This window comes from Condylura cristata, unplaced genomic scaffold, assembly GCF_000260355.1.
Source record: "Condylura cristata isolate star-nosed mole 26May11 unplaced genomic scaffold, ConCri1.0 scaffold00041, whole genome shotgun sequence".
NCBI classification, from domain to species: Eukaryota; Metazoa; Chordata; class Mammalia; order Eulipotyphla; family Talpidae; genus Condylura; species Condylura cristata.
The window spans coordinates 3,462,082-3,488,176 of NW_004567142.1; the positions used below are offsets into that span (position 1 = coordinate 3,462,082).

At 53.2% G+C, this 26,095-nt stretch overlaps 1 protein-coding gene across 1 annotated transcript in view; it reads left to right on the forward strand.

Annotated features, from left to right (window-relative positions):
• ARHGAP35 (Rho GTPase activating protein 35) overlaps positions 1-26,095 on the forward strand; it is a 61,601-nt gene that overhangs the window by 23,478 nt on the left and 12,028 nt on the right. The window contains exon 3 of the mRNA XM_004694229.2: positions 25,483-25,560. Within this exon, the coding sequence (XP_004694286.1) occupies positions 25,483-25,560 (78 nt within the window). The remainder of the gene's footprint in view (positions 1-25,482; positions 25,561-26,095) is intronic.

The following is a 26,095-nucleotide window of genomic DNA, read 5'->3' on the forward strand; positions in this document are numbered from 1 at the left end:
TCACCACAGGACATTGCCCTCTGACTAAGCTTTGGCCCCTTGTAAAGATGAGTAGGTGTTCTTACTTACACCTACCAGTGAGACTGCAGAGCGAAAGGTTTAGTAAGCCCTGTGGACACCATGTGTGGTACGGATGAGACAATATTCAGAAGCGAGGCCCTTGCATGTCTCTAAGTGAATACCAGGCCCGCAGCCTTGGCTTGAGGCCTAAAAATTGGTGTCTATAGCGTTGGGTCAGAGGTGACCCTCAGCAACTCTCCACAAATGGAAGCCCTCTCTATAAATTGCCCTCTGGCAGAATGCTGAAAGCTGTGGCCTTCTCCTGACTTCGCTCATTTGCCGGGGTAAGTGAACAGAATGTGTTCTGTGTGGCAGACTTACATTTCACTGCTAATTGAGGAGAGCACCTCCAGGGAGCAGCGCTCGCCATTAGATCAGCGGCCTTGGGGAGACAGCCCAGCAACCAACCCGGGAGGCAGATGACGGCAGGCCCAGGGCCAGCAGAACAGTCCCCGTGGGCCAGCTGTGAAGGAGCCACACGAGGGCTTCTGCCAATTGCCCCGAACGTGTGCACATGTGTGGGGTGTGTACATTGTGGCCTTCCCCCCTTTCTCTTGTTACTGAATAGGCTGTGCAGGATGGACCGGGAACCCAACTGCCTAGATTCAGGTCCCCACCCGATGCTTACAGATAAATGTCTAACCTCTCTGTGACTCGCTTTGCTTAACTTCAAAGGAATAAAGGAGCTCTGAGTCTCTGGTGTGATTCGGTCCATTAAAGAGCTTAGCTGTACCTGGCAATTAGCATTCGCTGTTGGGCTCTGCTGTCTCTGTAACCTGGTCTGGATGCGCTTCTACTTCTCTGGGGCCCTGGTCGGGGCACCACCGCTCCCCAGGCCCTGCTGTCCACGGGACTCTGTTGCCCACCCTGTGCAGAGGTGTCCCATCTACGGTCCAGTTCCAGCTTCTCCCTCCAGGAAGAAGAATCCAGCGATTCATTCCTCTTCTTTGGGGTTCCTAAGGGAGCCAGGAGGGCAGGCAGGCAGGTCCAGCCAGGACTTGGAGCCAGGTACAACTTGGTTTAAAATCTCAGTGCAGCTTGTGTGTCTGCGAGGCGGATTTCCTCTAAAAGGCTACTGGTGGTAGCGCCCTGACAAGGCCGCGAGGACCGAACGCGTCATCACAGAAGATCTTGGCCTCGCACATAGCAGTCAGAAGCAGGGGCCGTTGTTACTTTGCCGTGAAGTTTTCATTGTCAGTTGATTGCAACTCATCTATTTCTTGTGTTAATTTTGAGTTGCTTCTGTTCCCCTTGTGGTCATGGAGCTCTGTTGTCTGTTCTTCTCGCTCTCCTCCGTGGTTACTTTTTTCCATTTTACCTCCCTCTTTAGAGAAGGAGTCCTCTGTGCTTTGACTTCTCTGCTGGGCTCCGGAGTGTGCGAGGACTGGGGTGCCTGGAGCGTGAAGGTGCTGCCCTCGCTGTCCATCAGCGCCTAGATGTCCGCACCCCGCACACCGCATGCCAGGTGCCATGCAAGGCCCTGCCAGGACAGTTGTGGGCAGCCTAGTGCTGCCTGTTCTGCAGCCGCAGGCCCAGCCAGTGCAAGGCAGATGCCAGGATCCGGCGGCTCCTCTCCTCATGCTCAGGAGGGAAAAAATGAAAAGTGGGATTTGGAATGTCTGGGGTGAGTGTTGGACTTTTAAATATGGAGAAACCTTTCGTGAGCACCTGGAAGGAAATGAGGGAGGGAGTCAGGCCACGATCTGGGGACGGACCTTCCAGAAAGAGAGAATTCCTGAGTGGAACCTTCCAGGTAAGGATCCCGGCTTTTACTGGGAGTGAGGTTAGAAGCCAGGTTTCTAGTAGAGTGGCGATATTGGCTTTTGTTTATAGAACAACTCTGGTCACTGGAAAGGAGGCCTGACCCCTGGGGACTTGAGTGCACCGAGTTAGCAGACTTCCTTGCTCCGAACATGTGCCCAGGTCCACATATCACTGACCTGGTCCACTTAAGACCCTTATAAGAGGATGAAGGGGTGTAACTGTGGGGGAGAGAAGGAGGAAGAGCTGGGTGTGGTCAAGACAGAGAATACCAGAGACGAAAGCAGTGGGTCAGCTCCTGATCCTGCCTTGTCTCCCAGGCCTCATCTTTCTTCACACTTTTCCATTTCGTGCCCCCGTGTCTTTGCCCACTGCTGTCCTCCGTGCCTGGCATGTCATTTCCTTCCATCCTACCAGCGCTGACTCACTCTAAAGCCTGCAACTCTCCACACATTCATTCCTCTTCTGATCTCCCTTGCATGGAGAGTAAATAAAGACATAAGGGTGGTGTCCTGGCCTGACAGGACTAGTGTCCTTCCAGGAAGAGACCCAAGAGGGCTCTGAGGTCAGTCCGTACTTTCACCTTGAACTTCTGAGAAAATTAGCTGCTGCTATTGCACCGCCACCCAACAGCTTGGTGCTTCATCATGGTGGCCTGAAAAGGTGAATACAGGTAGCAAGGTGGCCATAGCATCCTCGGAACTCTGAGCTCCCCGGGTGAGGCGGGCCTTTCTTCACGTATGCGTCCCCTGCACCTGGCTCTCCAGGGACGTATCAGGGACCTTTGTGTTCAGGTGGCCAGAACAGAGCAACTGGGTCAGTAGGAATGGGGATTGCAGCAACAGGACATCAGAAGGACTGAGACGGTGCAGGGCTACGCAGAAGACGACCCCTGAGGACCCCGTCTGAAGAGATAAACTCACGCCCTTGTGGCTCACTGCCTCTTGGGGGTTTGGCTCGTGTGAAATGTGAGCTGAGTTGGAGTCACACAATGGAGTACCACTTTTTCAAACGGGGTGGGGGGGCAGTTTGTCGTCTTTCACTCTTGGCTGGAATCCTTTGACTGTTTGAATTTGGTGGCCTACCAACTTTTTTAAAAAAACAAGCTGGCATAATTTATCTTGTCACGTCACTGTGGTTCAGTTGAAAGCAAACCTTTCTAGTATGTAGTCCAGCACTCCTGATAGCTGGAACTACAATCAGTGATCTACTTTTTGTACCTCAGAAGCCACAACAAAAGAGTCTTCTGTTGTGGCAGTCAGGAGCCAGTCTTGGGCTGTGGGAGCAAGAGTGTTGCGTAGAAACTTGACCTGGGCTGGACTCTGACTGGAGCATACATACTCCTGTTACCCATGACGGGCGTGAAGGATCTTGAATTGGGGTTAGCCCAATTCTTTTGGGCCTTGGGAAGTATCAGTTTTGTGTTCATTGTTGTATTTTAATATCACTAAGACTAGATGAGGAAGAATGGGTGAAAATTTTGCTAGCCTGAACTGAACTCCCGCAGTTCTGGAGCCGGTCTGTGTGAGGCAGCTGCCGGGCGAGGGTTGTGGCACGCAGCCAGGATGGCTCCGCTGTCAGGGACGGCAGTTGGGGGCACACCGGCTGGGCCCAGGTGTGGGTGTTCATCTGGGGCGCGGAGCGTGACAGTGGCCGTTCCAGTCCTGAGCTCTGTGTAAGTGTTTCACTTCGTCCCCTTGGTGAGGGGCATCCTGCCCACAGCCGCCAGCTTCTTGGCAGAATCCATCAAGGTGGCAGACCTCCCTGCCTCCATGCCGGGGCAGGAGCATCCCCGTCACGGTCATCTGTGCAGGGAGCACTGGGGTGGCATTCACAGTTTCCAAACAAGGTTCCAGAGGGCACCCCTTAGGACATGGAAGGGAAAGATGTTTTTCTTTCTTTCTACAAAATGGAAATTGCTGTACAGTCCCCTTAGGTGTGTCACCCTTCTTGAAAGACATAAAGAGCGAGCTGTGATGCCGCCGGCTGAGAGCGCTGCACACAGCGGCCCAGAGGGCCCTTGAGGAGCCCCCACTTGGCTGCCGAGCTGGCCCTGGCGCCTCAGTGGATCCTCGTCTGCGCGGGGCGCAGCTCCCTCATCTGTTCAGTGAGGATGAAGATTAGACGCAGTTTGAGGTAGCCATATCTCCTCCTAGATTTAGGCAACTAAATATTTGATAGATCCTGTGTGTAGCTCTCAACGTGCTAACTCCAAGTGAGCCAGCTGTTCTTGAGGCAGGCCTTTACCACTGCTATTCACGTGGTGCAGCCTTCTTCTTTTCTTTCTCTTTTTTGGTCAAAGCCTGATTTAAAGAAATAAGACTTGCGATGATTTATTAATCCAAGTCAGCTTTCTCAGTTCATTCAGATTTGTGGAGTTGGGCGTCGTAATGCTGGCGTGTGGCGGGGTGACTGAGGCAGGTCAGAGCCTCTGACTTTTAGCTCCAGCACTGTCCACTCATCCGGGCTATGCAGGTGTTGAATGAGCATCTCCAGTGCCCAGAGGACAGTGACTAGGACGAGGGCTCAGGGCAGGAGCAGGAGGGCCTGCTGCTTGAGAGGCAGAAGCGCTCTCTGCTGCGCACACAGAGATGGCGCTGCCCACCTGCACGACATTTGAGTGGAAAATCAAAACGCAAATGCTTGTTAGTGGCAGTGCTTGCAAGTCACAACTTCGCAGCTGTCCCATCTGGGGTTAGTCTGTCTTGCAGGTGAGGCCTCTGCTTCTAGGCGCTTTCCAACAGGTGTGCGCGGCCACACAGCGCCACCAGCCCACACAGCCGGGGGGGGGGGGGGGAGGCCACAACTTGGGTCGTGTTTCTTGAATCTTCTATCTCAGTTTAATCATTTAGGCTGCTTCCCAGCCTAATGCCATAGGCTGTGACAGCACCCTTTGGCATTTTGGAAGTGATAGAGTTCCCAACATTTTGCTTTGCCAACCAAGGATGTTTAATCTTTCCACAACTCTTCTATGACTTATTTCATAAAAGAGAGTTTACTTTGGGCCCTCCCTGGTGGCGCAGCGGGTTACAGCACAGCACTGAGAATCTAAAGCCGCTTCCACATGAGTTCGATCCCCGCCTGCCCCGGAGGTGACCACATGGCGCGGCAGACCTCTCCTGGCCCGCCCGCTGCTCCCCTCAACCGTGTACTTGGTCTGTCGGCCTGTTCTGCTCCCCACTCTGTCTCTGGTGAAGCCTCTCGCCACCCCTGAGCCTCTGGCCTGTACCCCAGTTCTGTATGCACAAATAAATCTTTTAAAAAAAAAAGAGAGAGAGAGGTTACTTTACTAATCCCAAAGTAGTCAGGAAGGTGACTTGAGAATCCAGAGTGGTCCTCTGTTATTTTCTTTATCCTGTGTTTGGCACAAAATGCTGGATGATAACGCAGGAGAAAGTAAGTCCCCTCTCAGCTTCTGCCCTCTCCCCACAACGAACCCACCTCCCTCCGTCCACTCATAAGTTGGCAGGCACCTTGTGTATCGTCTTCTTTATAGAATGTGTCATTTGTTGTTTTTATAGCTGAATTTTCCATTGTTTTTTCTGGCTTCCGAGATTTTGATATATTTAGAAAGGGTTTACCCCACTTCAAGATCGTTTTTTTGAAACTCCATCACAGATTTTCCCTCTCCCATTTTGTTTCTGTTTTTCTCTGAAAGTTATTTTGTGGAAGGCACAGCCGTCACTTCAGCTGTACAGCGCAGCCTTGCACAAGCTGCCTGTCCGGGCAGCCTGCACCCGGTGCCCCGCGGTGCCCAGGCGTGCGGCGCCCTGCCCAGCCCGCCTCAGTCCCTGCGGCTTCATAGCTGACCGCTTGGAATTTTCTTGCTTGCTTGTTTTTCCATATGAGCTTCAGAATCTATTTAATTTTAAAAAGAAACCTTTCGTAGTCCTGCTGGGGTCATATTAAATCATAATAACTGTTGATGTCTTTATGATATTATTTCCTCTTTTGTGTCCCTCAGTAGCGTTTTAGTTTTCCTCCTGTGGTGCTGCACATTTTTTTGGAGGTGGGTTTAAAAGCGACTTCTCATCATTTTATAAGTGGTGCTTAAATAGATTGAAGGCTTTTGACATCTGCGTGTTAACTTTGTGTCCAGACTCCTTACTGAATTTTTTATTGCTTGTTATTTTACAAGGAATTCAGTTAGCTTTATGAAAATATAATTTACATTTAATAAAACTTACCAATTTTAAGTGTGTATTCAGTTTTAACAAATGTATAGTATAGGATTATGTAACTGCCACCACACTCAAGATACAGAACTTCTTGGGTTTTTAGGTAAATGATTTATAGCAGCTTTAGATACTTAAGTCTTACCTCTTTTCCCAGATTTATTCCTCTGACTTTCTTCACTCTGGACTTGTTTTGACTTATAGGACATCCAGGGTAAATTAAATAATGCTAATAATAGTGGATATTTTTATTTTGCTCCAGGTTGGCTTTTAGAATGAGAAATTTTTTTTTCCATTTTTATTTTGGATTTTATTTACTCATCCATTTTTACTGAGGGCTTTTGCTTTATCACAAGTAGAATCAAGTTACCCTTTGAACTTTTAAAAATATGCAGTCCTTTCATTTTTTTCCATTTTAATGCACTTGATAATGAATACATTAAATGAATAACTACCTGCTACTGACCCAACCCATAGCCCTTAGAATAAATTGTACTTGGTGAACTATAGTAGATCTTGGTCTCTTTTCCCAGATTCTGGTATTCTGCTCCTAAAATCCATGGATGGGGTTTCTGAAGTGATGTCTTCTATGAGCTAATGAAATAACAGGTGTTGAGGTTCTCCGTAACTTCGGGGTGGGCCTGGCCACCAGAAAGACTGAGGCAAACTGGAGAGTTGGAACTTGCAGCTCCCGACCCTCCCCACTTGCATGCTCTTCGGGGTGCACGGTAGGAGGCTGAGCCCAGTCACCAGGTCTAGATGGAATCGGCCAGGCCTGGGTAATGAGACCCCCACATGATGCCCAAAAGCTGGGCTTTCAAGAGGCTCCTGGCCAAGGCCGGGCAAGGGGCTCCTGGGAGGCCTGATGGTCTACGTCCCTGTCCACTCCTTGCCCTGTGCATCTCAAGTGCGTGGCCACCTGACTTGTCCTCAGCCAGTCGAGTGAATTCAGTGTGTTCCTGATTTCTGTGGGCTGCTCCCGTGAATTATCCCGTGAAGTTTCTGTAATGGAAAAATGCTTATTTTTTTCTTCTACTACCTGAGCGACCCCTACGTGTTTTATCTTTTAAGGCCTCATATTTTTTTCTAAATGCTTGTAACTCAGTTTTTACACAAGTGGTTTCTAGAGGGGATATTGCTTGGGTCGTTGTTTTGTGAATTCCTGGGAATATATTTTTATTCACTGTATGGCAGCGTTTGTTTTTTTTTTTCATGAATATTTCTGCAGTTGGTTTCTCTTGCACCTTCCTTGTTGCTAGTCTTCCTAGAGGTATCATGTGACTCCCCCCCTTTTTTATTGCAAATAGGAACAATACAATTTACCATCTTTATTAATAAACAATTTAGTTCAATAGATGAATCCTTTAAAGTTGTCATTCATCTGTGAATGAAGGGATTCCTTCCTACTCCTGCAGTTTCTAGAAAATTCTTTGGTGGGGGGCCTTCTAGCTTAGCAAAACACTCCTTACAAGGCCTGGAAGTGAGCAGTGTGCCTGACCTTTCTTGGTCCACCTCCTGGAACTGGCCATTGTGTCCCCACAGGTTCCTGTCGCCCTGCCTCCCGGACAGTCACTTTCTGGGGGTCCAGCTAGTGGCTCCCGGCCAGCGCCCGCTGCAGAGATGGAGAATTGCTGGCAGTGCCTCTGGAGCTAAGGGTCTCTGTTGGGGGCGCACTTGCACACTCTGCCCGACTTCTGTGACAGCAGGCTTTTCTCTCATCGCGTTCCCACACCCCCGGTGACCTTTACAGTGTTCAGCGGTTCTTACTCATGTATTGGGTTTGGGGTCACAGATGTCTCCAGTTTTGTCAAAGACTTGATGTTTCTCTTTCTCATTCTCCTCATTGCTTTTGTGTGATTTCCTCAAGAAGGGACAAATTCTGTAGTCTGCCTTATTACTACTCCATCAGTCTTCTAATTTAAATAAATTTAGCATTCTGAAAAATTCATTTTTCATGGCTGTTACATTTGCCTGCTCTGAGAACCCTCACTGCCCTTGGTTAGGAAGTGCTGCTTTTGTGCCCTTGAAGGAAGGGAAGCCTAAGCTCACTGAGGGAGTGGCTTCAGGCTTGACTGAGAGGGACAGGTTCTTAGATGCTTTCTTGCCTTCTCTCCACTAGCCTGGCTATTTCTGTCTTCCTGTGATTTTGTTAGCATTTCAGTCAGCTCAGCTTTCTCTCCTCAGGAGGCATGTGGGGGGTGAGGGGACTGTGCTGAGAATCATTAGGAAGATGCTCTGGCACCAGCCATGGAGTATTTGCCTCAGGATCAAGTGCAGAACAGCCTAACCCCCAAAACAAGAAGCCCCACGACCTGCTGGGCAACCTGCCCCCCACTCCTGGGGCTTCCTCAGGGCACGTTGGAGGGGGCTTCACGGGTTTTTGTTGTCTTTATGAGGAGAAACAAGTCCATTTTAGAGGCTAGGTGTGCGCCTTAATTCTCACCATCACTTCTGTAGCTACATTTTTCTTCTCCATTAGCCCCTTCATATCAGTCAAGCTAGTCCAGGTAAAAATTTCAGTGACTTAAAAGAGCAAATTTCTTACCAGTGATATTTATCTGTTCTTCATTGTCCTCTCAGAGCTGCAGCTAGTGGAACAACCACTCTCTTCAACGGTGCAGCGGGAAAGAGGCTTCTAGAGGGTCTCATTCCACTTGTTAAATGCTTTGACCTCACTTCAGTTCTCACAGTCACCCGTCAGAAATGGTCACCTGGCCTCATCCAGCCCCGGGGGAGGGGAGGTAGGGGAGTTCATTCTTCCTTGTTGCCAGGACAGGAGAGGAGGGTTAGGCACTACCAGTGACCGCAGCCACTGCCACCTGTCAGGAGTTTCAGCAAAATTGCCAAGTGTTCTGTTGGTCCCCGGTGCTCAGATTGGTGCATTCCACTTGTGGCAGTCCCTGGGCTGGCGAGGCCTCTGGTAGACCTCCAGGGTGACCATGCAGAGGGCAAGTGTCATGAGCGATCTCCATTCTCTTTGCTGCATGATCACGCTTCATCTCCACAAAGTCCTATGCCGTGCCAACTCCCTTTTCCCTTTTCTTAATAATGAGCTGGTATTGAGGAAAAGTAAGTCATTTGCCCCAAAGTGGCTTCACTGGTAAGTAGCAGCAAGTTCAGCTTAAATGTGCTGAGTCAGAACTCCAGGGCTTGATCTTTCTTGTTTCTATCTTAAGGGCTGACAGCTTGCAAAGGCCCACCACTCTCACAGCGAGGAGCACAGCTGTAGAGATGGGATTATTGTGACTGCGTGTCCGGACCAGCCCTCCTCTGGCCGGGCCTGTGTCAGCGCCAGGTGCCTTGGCCCTGCTAGATAAAGGTAGCCACGGGGAGACCTCCTAGAGGAGTTCGAACTCAGGACTGGCTTTCGTAGGTCTTCAGTTTCCGTCCCCTTGAGGTGAAGTGAGTCCTCTCGTTAAAAATAATCGAAGGCAGGCTCTTTGGGAATTGGTGTGTTCATGGACTGATGGTGGACATCGAGTGATACGGCCATTAAACGCAATAATTGGGCAGTATCTGTTAAAGTTTTGAAACCTTTATGTCCTTGGTTCTAGTCACTGACCGCCTGGGAGTTTGCCCTGTGGACAGGTTTGCAGCGCGGATAGAGTAGGGGTGCCCGGAAGGCATTGGGCGGTCGGGCTTCTCTTGATGTACTGACGTGGGCACTGCCCGTACTAAAAGCGGGCATGCCTGACATGCTCACGCTCGTCAGGTCGAGGAAGCCTGTGGTTTTACGACTCGAGCAGGGAAATGCCCAGAAACAGTGGAGATTTCGGGGGTGTCTCACAGCTGGCTCTGGGAGGGCGGTTGTTGGTGAGGGCTAGTGGCACGAGATAGAGCTTTTACTGCTTATATGTGCTTGCTGCAGCGTGTGGAAAGAAACTTATCATTAAGTGTATAGAGCTTTAAAAAATAAGCTGTTGTCGCTTGAACTAGAAAAAAGTAAAATTGGCGTGTCCACTTCTCAGCGCCCCCTGTGGCTAGGGCTTTCACTGTCCAGCACACTCTGCCCTGCCGGTGCACGCACGGACGAGCACGTGCTGCTTGCTCCCACCCGAGTGGAACGATTCCAGGCGCGCTCTGTGTATGGCTTGTGTCCTGCCTAAAAATAAATTGTGGACGCTTTGCCACGTTAGTGAGTTAGGTACAGAGAAACGACTGCCCCTCCCCTGCCTACCCGCCTCCCCTCTTCACTGAGTGTGTTGTTCCTTGGCCTGGCTATGTCACAACTTCAGGAGTCAGTTTCCCAGTAAAGGACAGTAGTTCTGGTCTGTCCCTGTACAAGCAGCCCTGCAGCGAAGATCTGCCCGAAGCGCTCAGAGGCACAGCGCGTCTGTGGAAGGGAGACCTCACAGTGACCCGGAGGGCCTGTGCGTGCCGTGTCCTGGTGGAGGTGGCCAGCACGCCACCCAGCACCCCACACTGCCCGCACGGGACAGGGGCATTCAGAGGTGATATGTCGGAATCGGAATATGCCTTCAGAGTCATCTGGTTTACCTCTGCCCTGTGGCTGATTCTCAGGAGCACATTGAGCAAGAGAAGCAAGAAGCCACAGTTCACTGCCTGCATCTGATGGTCTAAAGCAGGAAAACGGAAAGAACTTGCCTAGGTGTTCTAGACCTGGACAGTGACGGCACCCTTACTGGAGGGGGGTTTCCAGGCTGCTGTGGTGTTCTGTACCTTCGTACAGGTGCTGGTTACATGGGTGTGTTCAAAGTAATCACTGAACCTTTCTCTGTGAACTTAGAAATGTGTGCTGTGCTTCCGTAAAGCCGTGTTTTAAAGCACCTAGTCCAACTCTTTCATTTTATCAGTAAGACCCCCAGGAGCTGAAGGGCCCGCTCTCTCTCACCATGGATGCCAAGGTTTCCTGAGCTTTGTGCTGGGAGCCAGAGCCCGGGACCGTCTGCAAGGATTGGCCAAGCGATGCTTTTGGCGCTGAAATGGCAGGCAGTGTGCGGGTGTCTCTCACCTCGAGGCCCGTGAAGAATGAGAGGGAGGCTGAGAGCCAGCTGATGTGCCAGCTGGGGGCTCTGGGTTCATAGCCCAGGCCACTGTGAAAACCCCAGGCCGCAGGAAGGCTGGTGCTGAGGCGTGAAGGCTGCTGGCCCGTGACTCCGTTCGCACTCGCTTTCTCACTGCACCCGCTCCCCTGCTGCTGCTTTGCTGGCCAGCCCTCTCTCACCTGTCTTTTCAGGGAGGGGAGGTGCTCAGCATCCAGAGGAAACAGACTCTGTCTTCCCCGCCTGTGTTAGAGTGGCAGAGGGAGGGTTCCCAGGGGTTGTTTTCATGGCATTTGACTCAGAGGGCAGGTTTTCCGTGCTTTGCTGTGGAGGTTTTATCTTGAAGTTTACTGTTGAGTCAAAGCATAGCTGGATGTTGGAGCATTTCCTGTGGTCAAAAATTGCTGCCTTTGGCTGGAGATTGGGAGGCGCGCAGAGTCCGCGCTGGCGCCCGCTGTGAGCAGCCTCTGGCTGCCGGATGGCCGGGTGGGGCCCGTTGCTTACTCCACCAGCTGTTCTAAGAGTTGGGGCTTTCCTGAGGTTGTGCTGTTCAGACTTCACTTTCTTGGACTTATACCAAAATCAGGCTCTAAGTTCTTATTTTTACAAAATGTTTTCAAATAGCCAGTTGAATCAATCTTTGAACTCTTGTTTCCCATTCCCCTTGCTGCTCTCTACCAAAATATCCTACAGTCCTGCTGTTCAGTTTTTATTCTCCTAAAAGAGTAACTGAGGACGGTTACGAGCAATTCCCTTGGGTGCTCGGGGCTCTGTCCCCAGAAGAGCACAGTCCAGGGCAAGTCAGTAAAGGGGGTGATTGCTTGGAAACCATCTCTTGTTACAGCCCAGGCAACCTTCCAACCTTTGAAAAAGATAGTTTTGCTCCTTTTTACCAAAATGCTACGTGATTTTTTTGGATATTTTGTTTTGGGCATTTTCACTGTTCCATTGAGAATTTTATTTGGTTTATAAATGTTTCTGGGTTTGTCGAATACACGATATTTCCTGTGTGAGGGCCATATCCTTAAGGAAGTCACAGAGCAGTTCCTTCTGGAACGATAGTTACATGGAAAAGAAAAGATTATGGTTAATGACGTGAGCTTGCCCAGTGCCTGTAAGGCTGAGGCATTGGGTGAGCATCGGACTGGAAGGAAACCCCTAAAGCTGACTTGGTACCTGTCTGGAAGCAGAGTGGGTGAGTCAGGTGTGGGGCTGGGCGGCACCACAGTCAGGTAACTGTACGGCCCTCATGTCTGCCGGGCTCTGGTGGCCGGCTGGGCTGGAGGCTTTTTTGGTTTTCCCTCCCTCTCCCCCGCCCTCCTCCCCGGGATTCTAGGGAAGTCCTTCTGCGTGAGGCAGGCCACCAGGGCTCTGGATGCGTAAGGTTCATTTAGCCTTCATTTGAACAAAAGAATTTGAGAAGATTCGTCAAACCCCGCTATCTCATCGCATCAGTGGGCACGTAGAAATTGGTTTTCATCTAGGAGATCTTGCTCACCTGTGCTGGCATGAAATCTGGGGTACCCTTCCCGTGTTCTTCAGCCTGGTCTCTGGGTCTGGCTTTGAGCGCCCCTGCAGTCCAGCCCTGTAGCCACACTGCTGCACTTCTCCCTAAAACAGATTCCCCCCAGGGCAGAGCACACTGTTCCCGCCCGCCGCCTTCTAGCCTCGCCACTGCGGGCACTTGGTGCCCACGCTGAACTCCTGGTGCACAGATTGGACCACGTGCAGTTCCTTAGGTGTCACGCTGTGCCCACAGCACCGTTCCTTGCTGTTCCATCATGAGAGCTCTTCCCTGACCCCCGCTTGGAGCCAGGGTCTCCCCTCCCCGCCATGCTCTGCCGTCCTCTGTGCACTCACTGAATTCTAGTTGTGGCCCCTCAATGGAGCCTAAGTTCACTGAGGGAAGAGACCAGGTCTTCAGCTGTGTGTCCCCTGAAGCAAGCACACAGGGCTCATGTCATGGCTCTGAGTGGTATAGACAGAGCCAGTCTGTAGACGGCCCCTTCCCTCAAAAGTCCTATTCAGTGGAAACGAATTGTAAGTATATAGAAAGGAGAAGGAAGACGATACATCTATTTCGGGCAAGGTTGCAGTGTCTGGGTGGTGACAGTTCCCTGTGTTCTTGGTTGTGGGGGTGGAGGGGGTGTCGCCAGCAGTTGGGGAGATGTGTGAAGTTTTGAGGTCGAGTGTTTAAACAGACAATCTTAGAAGGCAAAGAGTGAGAGTCGGGCCAGGGAGGAGAGCGAGCGGGTGGTTCAGCTGCCAGGCCTGCGCTGGTGCAGGCCATGAAGGCTCAAGTGCATCTGTCGCATTGGGGGCAAGACCTGTAAGTCGCGCTCAGGTTTGTGGAGAGGGGGCAGCAGCAGTCATAGAAGATGGAGAGGAACCCCTCCCGCTGTGCCGCTGAAGAGTGCACCCGCTCGGTGTGAACCGTGCTGCTGGGAGTCGCCTTCGGCCACGAGAAAGAACAAAGTGCTGTAGCACTACGGCATGCAAGAACGCCTTTGAAAACATCACTGCGGCAAGCGAAAGAAGCCAGGAGAGCACAGAGAGCAGGAGCTGTCCTTACTGGGCCTGTCTGTGAGGCCCTTGAAAAATAAAGCTGTGTGGCTAGTAGTTAGGAGGGAGGATTTTGAGGTGACTGCTAATGGAGATGGGGTTTCCTTTTGGCTGATGAAACTCTCCTGATATGATCATGAATGGCAAGCGGGGTCCCTGTGACCCCCGCTGGTCGCTTTGCCTCCAGCTGTGCCAGCCTCCCCTTGGGGTGCTTTCTAGAATGGAGACACTCTGGTCACACAGGCTTGTGACAGACCACACTAATGGCCACTCGTAATCCTGCTTTCCTGTGGGACGTTAGCTCCTGGCTTCCTTTCCGGTGTCTCCCTCCACATTACAGGTCGCAAATAAACAACCATCCGTGACCCCTCCGGGCTATACCTCTCCCTATATAGAGAGATGGCCCAGCACACACTGTCTCCCTCCGCTTCACATGATGGGGAGAAACAGGTGTCTAGTATTGGGGTACGCTTCCATGGCTGGGGCACAGTTCTTGAGAAGATACCAACTCAGTCTTTCCTGGAATGCCCCACCAATCAGTGAATGGAAAGTGGCTGCTGAATGTTTGGAATAAGTAATCTGCACTTATTTTCAGCTTCATAACTGAGAGCAAATTACAGCGTTGCCCTGATGGAGGCAGTGGGACAAAGGCCAGCTACCGCTGCAGCTGATTCTCTCCAGCTGTTGGTGAACTCCGAGCTTGCTTAATCAGGCTGGGAAATGCTCCTTATTTAGCCTTCGGCTGCTGCCACGGAACCCTGCCCTCATGAGGTGCCAGGGCAGTGTCTGGGCTGCCGCAGGCATGCTGCCGAGCAGGCTCCTTAACTCAGGTCTCGGGTCCTCGACGGGAAGAGGGAGGTGAAGCGGGTTCCTGGTGGGGTGCTGCGCCTGCTAAGTGAGACTGTGTGTAGCGGGCGCCTCGCCAGGCCGCGTGCTGAGGTCCGCAGCCTCCTTCATTCTCATAGCCGTCCTCCGAGGCAGGATTTCCACTTTTCTGATAAGGGAAGATGGGATTCGCAAGGTGGCGCTGGGAACAGGGCTTCTGAGCCAAAGGCATACCCTGCTGGCCCCATTGCCGGCCTCACGGGGCCTGAGGAAGACAGACTAACAGACTAAGTGAGGCTCTTGGCACTCATGGAGAAGTGATGTAGGCAGCTCATGGTGATCTCTGCTCCCCATTCCACGTACCGTCACTGCTCACGACTCTCCAAGACTGGCACCAGAGTGTGGCGTCTATTCCGACTCTGACACCAAGTACCCAGACTTAGTGTTAGCCTCCTCCTCAGACTGGCCCCACTTCAGGCACCTTCACAAGGGTCAGGTCCCCATGTTACCCACACTTCTGTCATACTGCTGGCCACAAAGTTGGGGTGTGCTCACAACCTCTCCTCAGGTGCAATAACTTGCTACACTGACTCAGAACTCGGGCAGATTCTGTACCTATTATTTCAGCTTCTTGTAAAGACCACAGCTCCAGAGCAGCCTCTGGGAAGGAGGCATGGGGCACACAGCACCGCCTCCAGGTGCCCCTGGGGCACGGACCCCACACCTCAAGAGTGTCTTTGGCCTCAGGCTCCTGCGCCCAGTTGTCCCGGGCTTGCAGAAGCTGCATGGTCCAGTCTGTAGCCCTCTCCCCGCCCAGCCTTTTTATCGAAGCACAGGCTTTCTCGTGACCACCTCACCCCGAAGCTCTCGAGGTATTATCACAAACTCAGGTCTGGCTGGGAAGGACCTGTTACCAGACGCCTCAGGGCCGCGGAGCTCGATGCCACTAGCGCGTATTCCCCGCCACAGCCCACCGGCCCTCTCCGCAGTGGTGCTCAGCTTGCAGGAACATCCCTGCTGGCCCTCAGAGGGTACGTTGGGCCAAGGAGAAGCCCCAGCTCTGGACCATGTGCTTCTTGCAGCTGGGGGGGATCCCAGTTTCTTCACAGGGTCAAGTTTCTCAGCTGGTCCCACCATTTGACAGATGGTATTGATCTCACAGTAGCACTAACCTCTCTTCATAAGCAAGGAACCAACCCAGAGCCCCTTGGGCAAAGACCCCTTGCAGCCCTCCGGCCTGTCGGGGCTGTGAGCTTGGTGACCGGGCCGACACGCCCACGCTCTTCCTGCTCAGGGAGCGCTACCCTGGCAGAGCCTCTTTCCATCCACGTTCATCAAAGCCACTTTCCAGAGCAGTCGTGGAGGGATTTGGCACCTCCAGCGCTATCAAATCAGGCAGTTATTTCCCTGCAGTCAGCCTAGACCTCTGTAATTCTGTCTTTCAGAGAAGGCGGCTAATCTCAGCATAGATACTCCCATCTATCACTCTAACAGTTTAATAGGCGCTGTTACAGCTTGAATCCACCAACAGCCTTATGTGAGTAATTGCCGTATTTATACTGCTTTGAATTGATGATAAAGTGCTAAAATATGAGGTGTGTGGTTTCATATGCTGTGATTTTTATGGGGGTTCTGTGTTACTTAATCTCCCCTTCCCCTTGATTCTAGGTTTGTTAGTGACTCGCTTTTCCATAATCCAAGTAGTTTTAAAGCAAAGCCCTCTGCTTGTTTTGGATTACCTCCCATGAGCGCATTTCTCGCCACCCTCCTTACCTGTTACCTTTAGCACAGTCTCCTGCCCTTCCCAGCTCCCCCGGCCATAACAGCAGGCTCCACTTTGCTTCGTCCAGATCAGCAGTGCTCACGGAGCTGTGCCCTGCTTGGCTAGCGGATTTCCTCAGGACCTAGAGCCCTGGCGGGGCAGCAAGCCCTGGCAGGGTGCCTGGAGCACCCCGCAGCCAGAGAGAGGCCGGACATGTTTCACAAAGTAATCCTGCCCTCACATCCAAGACCAAAATAGTCTGGGTGGAAGCCCAGACCCTGAGACAGTTCCGACAGGCCCGCCTGGCCTGCTGCTGCAGTCCGCTTCCCTCTGCGCACCAGCACCCAGTCAACTCCGTCCCTCCTCCTCGCAGACCTGGCTGGCGGGGCCTGAGTGGCCACTGAGCAGCGTACAGGGCTGTGCGGGCTGTACAGGGCTGTGCTTCCTGCCTTGCCTGGTGGGGTCTGCAGGGGTCCGCGCCGCCGCATCCTCACTCTGGTTGTCACACGTGAGAAGGGGGAGCTGCACGGGCTGCTTCTGCTCCGCTGTGTTGTGTCCCCAAGTGCTTTCTGGCCAGGCGCTGTGGGCAAAGGTCCCATTTTTCAGATGAGGACGCCGAAGTGAAAGTGTTTCCCACACGTGGGCAACCAGTAGCGAGCTGGCATTCACCAGCTTTGGCTACAGAGGTCCCACCAGCTGCAGTGAGCTGCCCCAGGAGGCCCTGCCCAGGCACTGTGGCCTCAGACTCGCTCTTTGCAATTCGTTTCCCGGGAGCCAGAGGATCCCAGGCGAGGCCCTCTCTGTTTCTGTGGGCAGCCCGGCCGTGCCATGGCTGAAATCTGCAGAGGCCAGGCCAAGAAGCTGGGCCGACTGAGATGGGGCCACTCAGCCCATTCACAAGGACTTGTATAAGTTCTGGAAAGGGGCTCAGCCCTCTTGTGGGGGGTCCCAGCCTTGGCCTGTAAAAGTGAACTCCTGGCATTGGGAAACACGGCCTGCAGCAGATGCCTGACCATGGTGAGAGAATGAATTTGCTAAGCGCTGTGTCTTCACTGGGAGTGGGGAGCAGGGAGAGCAGCAGGTTCACTGGAAGGCAGGCGTTGGGTATACTTGCTCGAGAAGCACCCTCCTCCACCCTGGGGAGAGGTGGGGGGGTTGCAGCCATCCTGTGGGCTCCAGGCTCAAATGGCCTGGGTTCTGAGAGCTGCCCCACCGTGTAGCTGTCACGTGACTTGGTTTCTGGAGTTCAGGTGAGCACACTCGCAGTGGGGATGGCGACTGGGTGGTTGGGGTTTGCCGAGAGCGTGCTCCATGCTGTGCAGGCACGTGGTGTGATCTTCACAAAGCTGCATCTCTCTGGAGAGCATGGGAAACCAGAGGGTTCTGTGCTCAGCCAGAGACAGTGGAGGTTAAAGAAAGAACAGCCAGGAGTGCCTTGCAGGGCCGACCTGGACTGCCCAGCCACACGTGGAGACTGCATTTTACCCTGGACTCAGAGTACCTGGTGGGGGTGGGCAGCGACCCGAGCAGCTGGCAGGTAATCTGTTTCTCGACATTTAACCTAGGAAAGTGTTCTGAGGAGAAGCCAGGAGAGGCAGGACACTGAGCTGTAATGACTGACATCTTTGTGCCGTACACGGTCCGCTGGGCATTGGGCCTGGGCATTGGGCCTGAAGGGAGCTAGACGCTGCCTCATTAGTGCTTGGAGGAGATCTGCCTGTGACCTCTGGGCCTGGGTGGAAGTGGTGGTCCCATCTACCTACGCACCAGCTGGATCTGCTTGTCTGTTGGCAACTCTTTGTTCAGCCAGTGAGACCCTCACCACAGTGGAATCAGCTCGCCTCAGCCAAACTGCGATCACCCCATGCCACCGGGCTGGCAAGGGTGTGCGGGCGAGGTCACACCTCAGAGCCCGAAGGACGTGCGCCTTCTTGGCAGGAGGGCCTCCCAGCTGCTCCTAGCTTCAAACACCGGTTGCTACTTTGCAGGGTGCAGTCTGCTCACCCCAGACGTGGGTCACACTCTTCTCTCCTCGCCGTCGCAGACTGCCCCAAACAGCAGTGTCAACTCCAGGCTGACCTCAAGCTCACTCGCCAGTGTGGTCTCAGCACATCTGTCGTGTGCCTCTTCTGGAAACTCAGGAGTAAACGGAGCCCTCGTCTGGCTCAGAACAAGGCCCAGAAACCTTTCGCAGTTAATGACAGTAAACACATGGGCGCTCCTGCCGGATCAGCCAGGCGAGAGCCATCTGATGGCCCAGACCTGGTGTGATTCTTTCACCCCACCCCCTTCTTCCTCACAGCCTGAGCTTTCTGGCATGGCTGCGTGTGCATACAATGGTGTTGGGAATGACAAAGCCACAGAGCCGGGTTGTGAGGCGAACACCCGGTCAAGCAGTCATAATAGAGTGTTAGTGGCATTCTGTCGGGGGGAGAGAGGAGGTCTGGCAGTGCCAGAAACAGATCTTGATTGACGAGGGAATTACCAAGGGGAGACAGCTAACAAAGGGCCCTGGAGGGGCCAGAGCGACCCCAGTGTTCAAGTAATAGAGGAGCCAGAAAATCATTCCGAGCACATCCAAAACAGGAAGGCGGCAGGGGTTTGGTGGGGACTCTTCAGTGTCATCAATGGCGGAACTTCTTCCTGAATAAAGCGAGAATAAAGCGAGGGTGCCTCCCGCCACCCCTCTGTGGAGAGCGGCGCTTTTCCTCTGGCGCTACCTCCCCGTCCCGCACACAGAGGAGAACATTGACGGGGTGAGCACACATGCCTGGCTGGAGGTGGGGCCGGACGTCGCACCCCCGCGGGGAGGCTGGCGTGGTGGCGGGGGCCCACAGACAGCGCTCCAGGCAGAGGGGGCGGATGGGAGCGGCCGCGAAGTGGCAGCGTGGCTATGAGCGCACCAACGTGGCCTCCTTCGTGGGCTCTGTGGCCTGAGTCTGTGGCCTGGGGCAGGTCGCTCAGCCTCGCTGAGCCTCTGCTTGTCCCTAAAATGGTGAAAAACTATGACGTTCCCCTCAAGGGATCATTGGGTGGATTCACTGTGATGATTCCAGCGAAGAGCTTACACAGTGCTTGAGGTGAAGCCTCAGCTGAAGTCAGGTTTGGGTTTTTGCCATGGGAGGCAAAGACCCTTTGTTTTTCCTGCTTTTCTGTGTCATCTGGATATTGAAGGCCTCTCTACGGTCATTGATAATAGCCCCCTTTTGATGAGGAGAACCCGACTCTGAGTGGTAGAGAGCTTTGTCCCTGTCACCCAGCCAGCACCAGGCAGAGCCAGATCAGAACTGAGGTCCCTTTGGTGTCACAGCCCTTGCATGTTTTTAAATTTTTTCTGCGTCTGGCTTGTTTTGACTGATCTCAGAAGAGGCCAGGCCTAGAGGGGGAGCCTCCACGAAGGCTGTTTAGAGTGTGGGCAAGAGAAGTGAGGCCGCCATTCTGCTGCAGCCTTGCGCAGTAGCTCGCACCTTTCAGAGTCCAGAGGGTGAGCAGTGTCAGGGCCAGCACCATCCAGACACAGGCACACGGAAGGGGCGGTTGCCCAAGCAGAAGCAGCTCTCCGGGAGCGAGAACCTCATGACTTGTTGCGTTACCACCGGGTAACGCAAGCCCGGGCAGAAGACTAAGTTCAGTTCCTTGTCAGGGTTTTCCACCTGGCTGTTTCTCCCCCTACCTAGGCGTATAAAGACCCTTCTTGTCCTTCTCAGTGAGACTTCCCTGACCTCTGCTCACTCTGGGTCAGTGAACATCTCCAGGAGCGCAGAAATAAACCTACTTTTGGTTTTACTGGCCTCGCTATCTCTTTGCGTCTTCCTTACCGCGCCGAACCTTTCAGGCAGGTGTCGGCCGGCTTGTGCTCGGAGCTCTGACCTCGTGCTCCTGTCTCCCTGGCAGCAGGTCTCAGCTACTCGTCCTCCTGCTTGCTTTCCTCATAGGTCAGCAGCAGCAGCTAAGCTCCCAGCCCTGTGCTGAGAGCCTGTTAAAGACACGTGACCAGGGCCCTCCCTGGTGGTGCAAGGGGTTAAGATGCAGATAGGAAGCTGTCCGCAGCCACTGCAGGAGTTCGATCTCCAGCCAGGGAGTGACCCACAGGGCACAGCAGACCTCTCCTCCTCCCCTTTGCTCCCCTCAGCAGTGTGTCTCAGTGAATCTGCCTGCTCTGCTCCCCACTCTGTCTCTGGTGGGTCCTCTCACCCCCCGCATAGACATGTTTACACCCTAGCTCTTGTACACATAAATAAATCAGTCTTTGGAAAAAAATAAAGGCACATGACCAGCGTGCTGAGGAGGAGGAGATTCCAGGTAGACTGCCGGCGCCGGGGCAGATGGATGCTGCCTTCCTGGGATGCTGTGTGCACCCCCCGCACCCCGGCTCCCTCTGGGCTGGGGGTGCTGCCTGTGATCGTTACCAGGAGAGACCCCTTAGGTGTACTTTGGCATTTGATCTAACTGGGGGGCTTCTTCCGCCTCCCAGCAAGTCAGTCATTTTCAAGACAATTTGAATATTATGCCCCAAGGAGTTGGCTTCTCTGGAGCTCTCAGTACCCCTGGCCTTGAAACTCTACCCGACCCTCACCTCTTGGGTGCCTGAGAGACAAGGAGACTGGCCTGGTAGCTGCACTTTCAGCCTCCAGAAAAGTTGATCAAAGCTGGTTTTGAAGATCTGTCTGGTGTGGGGCGTTTTAGAGCAGCACCCATTACGGTTTTTTTGAAGGAGAAAAGTGCTGAGTTTTGATATCTAAATACAGGAAGTAAGAACAAGTCAGAGTTAGGCTGGGGGGAAGGATTGATTTGTTGCTGGAAAGGAAACAGGAGGAACTAGGTCCCGTGTGCAGGAATGGAGGTGGGGCCTCCCCTGCAGGAATGCTTCTGACTGAGAACCCTGGTGCTGAGAGGCGAGAGCTTGGGCTCCAGGAATAAAAACTTCTGTGGACGTTTCAGGAAATCAGACACATACCAGGGCAGGAGGTGTCCTCTGCTGGGCTCCAAGCTCCCTTGGGTCACTGTCCACATTCCAAGGGCCCTGGAGCGGGCTGGGCTGCAGCTGCAACAGGGAAGACTGGGGAAGGCGCAGCTTGGAGCATGGGGGACGCTGGGTCCTCCGGCCGCCTGGTGCTGCCGAAATGGTTTTTGGGAAAACCCTCCTGGAAGTCTAAGGCAGTTACCTGCCTTGGGGTGCGGGGTGCTCAGTAAATGCTGAAGGGGAGAAGGGGCCTCTTGGCTCTCTGCCGTTTGGTCACCCACTGACAAGCCATCTGTGACCCAGGTCAGAGTTTGAAGACCACACAGAGCGTTGTTGCCAGAACAGACAGCGCTTCCGGTGCCCTGGGGACTGCTTTGTTCTGAAGTGTCCGTCTCTGTTTCTCCCGAGGTCCCCCCCAGTGTTTCTGGATCGTACAGTTTGGAGTCAGAGGGACCTAAGGGGTCTGGGTCATCCTCTAGGATGGCAGTTCTCGAGGCACAGTGCCCAGCAGCAGCTTCACCTGGCAGTGTTAGAAATGCAGGTTCTTGGGGGCACTTCCTGGTGGCACAGTGGGTTAAAGCGCAGCACTCTGAAGCTGTCTACAGCCCCTGCAGCGTGAGTTCGATCCCCAGCCAGGGAGTGACCCACAGGGCACAGCAGGCCTCTCCTGTCTTCCCGCTGCTCCACTCAGTAGTGGATTTCAGTCACTCACCTGTTCTGTTCCCTGTTCTGTCTCTGGTGAATCCTCACCCCCGCCCATGCCTCTGGCCTGTGCACCAGTTCTTGTATGCATAAATAAATAAATCTTTTTTAAAAAGAAAGGGAGGAAAGAAATGCAGATTCTTGGGCCCTGCTCCAAGCCATCAGAACCGGGAGCCCTCCTGATGGAGCCCGGAGCCAGACAGACCACCCCCCGTGGTGCTGGGCTCGCAGCACTGAGAACTCGGGATTTAAAGCTCAGTGGCAAAAGCATGCAGATCCAGGATCCAGGTTGCCACCATCAGCTCTCAGGTCTGTCTGTAAAGTGGGCATGGTCGTAGCCTCAGAAGGGCTCTGTGAGAACTAGCATAAAGGCGCATGACAGGTCCTTACCAGGACATGCACACACGTGTGAGTACCCAGTAGGTGGTATCTTTTTAGGTCAGGTATTTTTTTAAACAGCAACGCAGGCAGGTGGCTGTCAGGTGATGGCAGAGTTCACAAGCTCTGGACAACCCCAGGGAGTGACTGTCGCATGAAGAGTCACTGTGTGGAGGAAGCGCCTTCCTGTGATGACCGCTTACTCTCAGTGGGGCTCTGGACTCGGGGCCTCAGAACATGGCTATTGCATGTGGCATTTGTCCTGAAGTTTGAGCTCCAACGACCTTGGCCCTTCTGAGCTCTCTCCTGTTCTGATCCGAGAGATTAACTAAAACAGAAGATACCTGAAACTAATAGGATTTTTTTTTTAAAGAAAGCCAAAAGGCGTGTGAGGCCGCTTTGTGTGGGCCTCTGGAGACTTCTGCGGGTGGACGTGCCTCAAGCTGAAGGGTGGCGTTTCTCAGGCGGACTTGCGGGCACGGACTAGCCCTGGGGCTGGCTCCTGGAGGGCCCTGCTGTCTGCTGGCAGGCGTGGCCGAGTCAGCTGGCATGTTCGGTGTGGGCCCGGGACCTCCTTGGCCGGCTGCCCCTGCTGTCAGGTGTCCTGTCCTCACCTGAGTCGCCGGCCCTTGTTCCCTGGCTGCCTTTGTGGTGCTGGTGATCCTCCCTGAGTTTGTGGTGTTTGTTTTTTTTTAATTGACGTCTAATTAATAGTTGTGATAAATTGTAGTGGGCAAGCAAATGCTGCCTTTCCTAAGTGATGCCATGGTGCTGTGTGGGGCAGTTGCCTTGCTATTTTAAAATGGGATTTCGTAAAACAAACATGCGTGCAGATCACAGGAAGTGCCGAGTGGATGATTAATAGATGCCGGGGAGCTGGCCTTGCACTTTCAAATGCTTCATCTTTGTGATCAGCCACGTCGGGAGGTTTCGGCAGGCTCCGCACCTCTGATGGCTCCCGGATAGCTAATTGGAAGCTTGGTCTCCGCGCTGTGGGGGCAGATGGTCATCAGGAAGCCAGGAAGAGGATGCTTCTGCCGGAGCCGAAGGTCAGGGCTGCTTGAAGCTGGTGATGGGCTGCGCTGCCAGGACCTGCCACCGCCCAGAAAGGGCCTCGCTACTCAGGCTCCTGGACTGTGGGCTTTGCCTCGCTTTCTGGAACTGTTTAAGATCCTGACGTTTGTACCGTCGTTTTCTTTGTATCAGAGAGGGCTGCTCTTCAGGGGAAGGCAAAAATAGGTAGAACATAGTTCCTGAGCCAACTGACACATACCCCGGCCTGCTAGAGTGTGGGTGATTCATCCGCAAGCTTGCAGTATGTGTCACCTGAGATGTGAAACGGGTAGGAGGTTTAAACATGTCTGAGAACAGTTTAGAAAAGTCACTGAGAAGACCGTCCGCTGTAAATGACCTGCCGGGTTTGGCAAAGTGGCCGTTCCTGACCTTGACTTTGGGTTGACAGCAGTGGTGTGTACCAGCTCTTAGCAGAAAGCTGAGGGCCCCGGGGCATTTTTTCTTGCAGGGAGGGGAGACTGTGACCTGGGCCCCTGCCTGGCCCACAAAAGTCAAGCATCCTCCAGAAGTTGAGGCGGCTCTGGACTCAGACCGCACTGCCTCCAGGCTGTGACTCGGGCCAAGGTCTTGACCGTCTCACCTCACTCTCCGGCCTGCAGTCTGTCCAGCAGCTGTGGCCACAAGGATTAGCTGTATCGCTGTCTGTTTCTCAAGGGAGTGGGGGGCGGATGGAAGCACTTTGCCTGGCTCAGTGCAGCAGCGGTGACTCCAAACAGGGATAGGGGGAGGCCGCCGCCTGGCAGGTGCTTCTGGGACCTCGAGTCTGTAGTATGGGGCAGGTCTCACACCAGTGCAGCGACGAGCTCCGTTGTCTCGGTTCGGCACTCCGTGTCGGAGGCCCGTGGTCGGCGCCATCAACTCCCTGCTCTCTGGGATGGAAGGTCTGTGCAGTTAACCACAGCTTTAAGTCAGGCAGTGGATGGCTCGGGCTTCAGTTCACCTGCCACACCAATCTGGGACCCCAGAAGCAGGCAGGAAGGCAGCAGCAGCTTGTATCTGGCCTCTCGGGGGTCTGCTAACTGACTTGAGGGCCTAGTGCTCTCTCACTGCCTGGTGTCTTGTGGGCTGCAGTGGGGCCCACGGGCTTCCTCGGTGCCCTCAAAAGCAGTCTTCTGAAAGAACCTGGTGGTGGTTGGCCCTCGAAGTCAGTCCCCGCTTGACTGTACAGTGATTTCATGGCCCTGAGGGCATGGACTTCAGGTTTCCCTTCCCAGAGGCCAGGGTGGGCCGTGATGAGAACTGGGCCCGGGTGATGTTCCCTCATGTGGCATCTCACCGTCTGCGGGGTGCTTTATTGCATGTTAGCACCTGGCTCCTTTCTTTACCTAGATAAGTTCCTGAAAGCTCATACAGTTTGAGGTAAAAACCTCACAAACGAACAAGAAAGAAGAAATAGAAAATATCTGATCTGGAATTAGGAAAGTGGTTTTCAAAACCTAACATTTTTAAATGATGTATTTTAAACATTTCAGTAGGTAAAATTAGAAGATAAAAATGTATAGAACACTGACATAACACATGACATACTCAGAGCCCCCCGTCAAGTCCAGAATAAGAAGACCCGCGCCTGGGGAAAAGTGGAGGGAAGTGTGAGTAGGATTCACATAGTGAGAGGCCCGTACCGCCAAGGATCTCTGGAAGATAGTTCTGCTTTCTTTCTAACAGTGAAGGCTTAGGGAAAGCTGAGTAATGAGCAATAGGACTTTTTAAAATGTTATTGCATTCTCAATTAAAATTCAAGAATATACATCAAAATGTAGACAAACTGCTGTTGTTGAAGTTTTTCAAAAACTTAAATGAATATGGGCCCTCCCCTGGTGGTGTAAGAGATTAAAGCGCATCTTTGCAAAGCTCGCCACAACCGCTTCAGCACAAGCTCAATCCCCGCCCTGGAAGGTGACCCACGTGGCACAGCAGACCTCTCCTGTCTCACCCACTGCTCCCACTCTGTGTCTGCTGAATTCTCTCGCTGCCTCTGCACCTCTGGCTGTACCCCAGTATTGTATGCATAAATAAATAAATTTCTTTTTATTTAAATGAATAAGAAATGGAGGGCAACTGCATTGAGGCATCTAGAAAAATCCAGACTGCCTCGCCCTGTTTCTCTTCTGGTGGGTGCCTTATGGAGTTCCCTGGCGCTCCCCTTCTGTCCTCGGGTCCCATCCTTCTTATTCTCTTTCTGTTCTTCTCCTGAGATACCTATTCATTTGCCTGCAGGACTGAGCACTGAAGGCATCTACCGGGTCAGCGGGAACAAGTCAGAGATGGAGAGTCTGCAGAGACAGTTTGATCAAGGTAAGGCCGCCGCCTGGCCCTGAAGCAAGCTGGAGCCTCGCTAGGCCGGGCCCACGCCCCTGCCAGACTGCCTGTGCGGGCCCTGCCCACACTCATCCCGAAGCCAGGAAGTGCCGGCTTGGTGACTGAGAAAGGCGAACACACTGAGCCCCACACAGCCTGGCCTCCCGCGTCACGCTGCCACAGAGGCGGCGGGAAGGCAGCGTTCCTGCTCCCCACACCTCCAGCAGTTTGGTCAGGCCGCACTGGTCAGGCCAGGCAGAGCAGTGGTGGGCATGTACCATGAAGCTTGTGTGGAGACAAAGATCCTGGTTTCCCAGGGCCCTGGGTATCAGGAGCCCCCTCGCCCACAGTGACCCTCCTCCCAGAGTCCCTGCAGCAGTGAAGCATAGTGAGGGGACACTGTGTGACAGCTGGATGGACCCAGACTCTCCCAGCTGCACTCTCAAGCGTTACATGGGCTCTTGGCAGAGACTCCTGTCTTCCTGGGCTAGGTCAGCTTTGAGAGGCCTAGAGCCAGACAGCCAAATCTGTT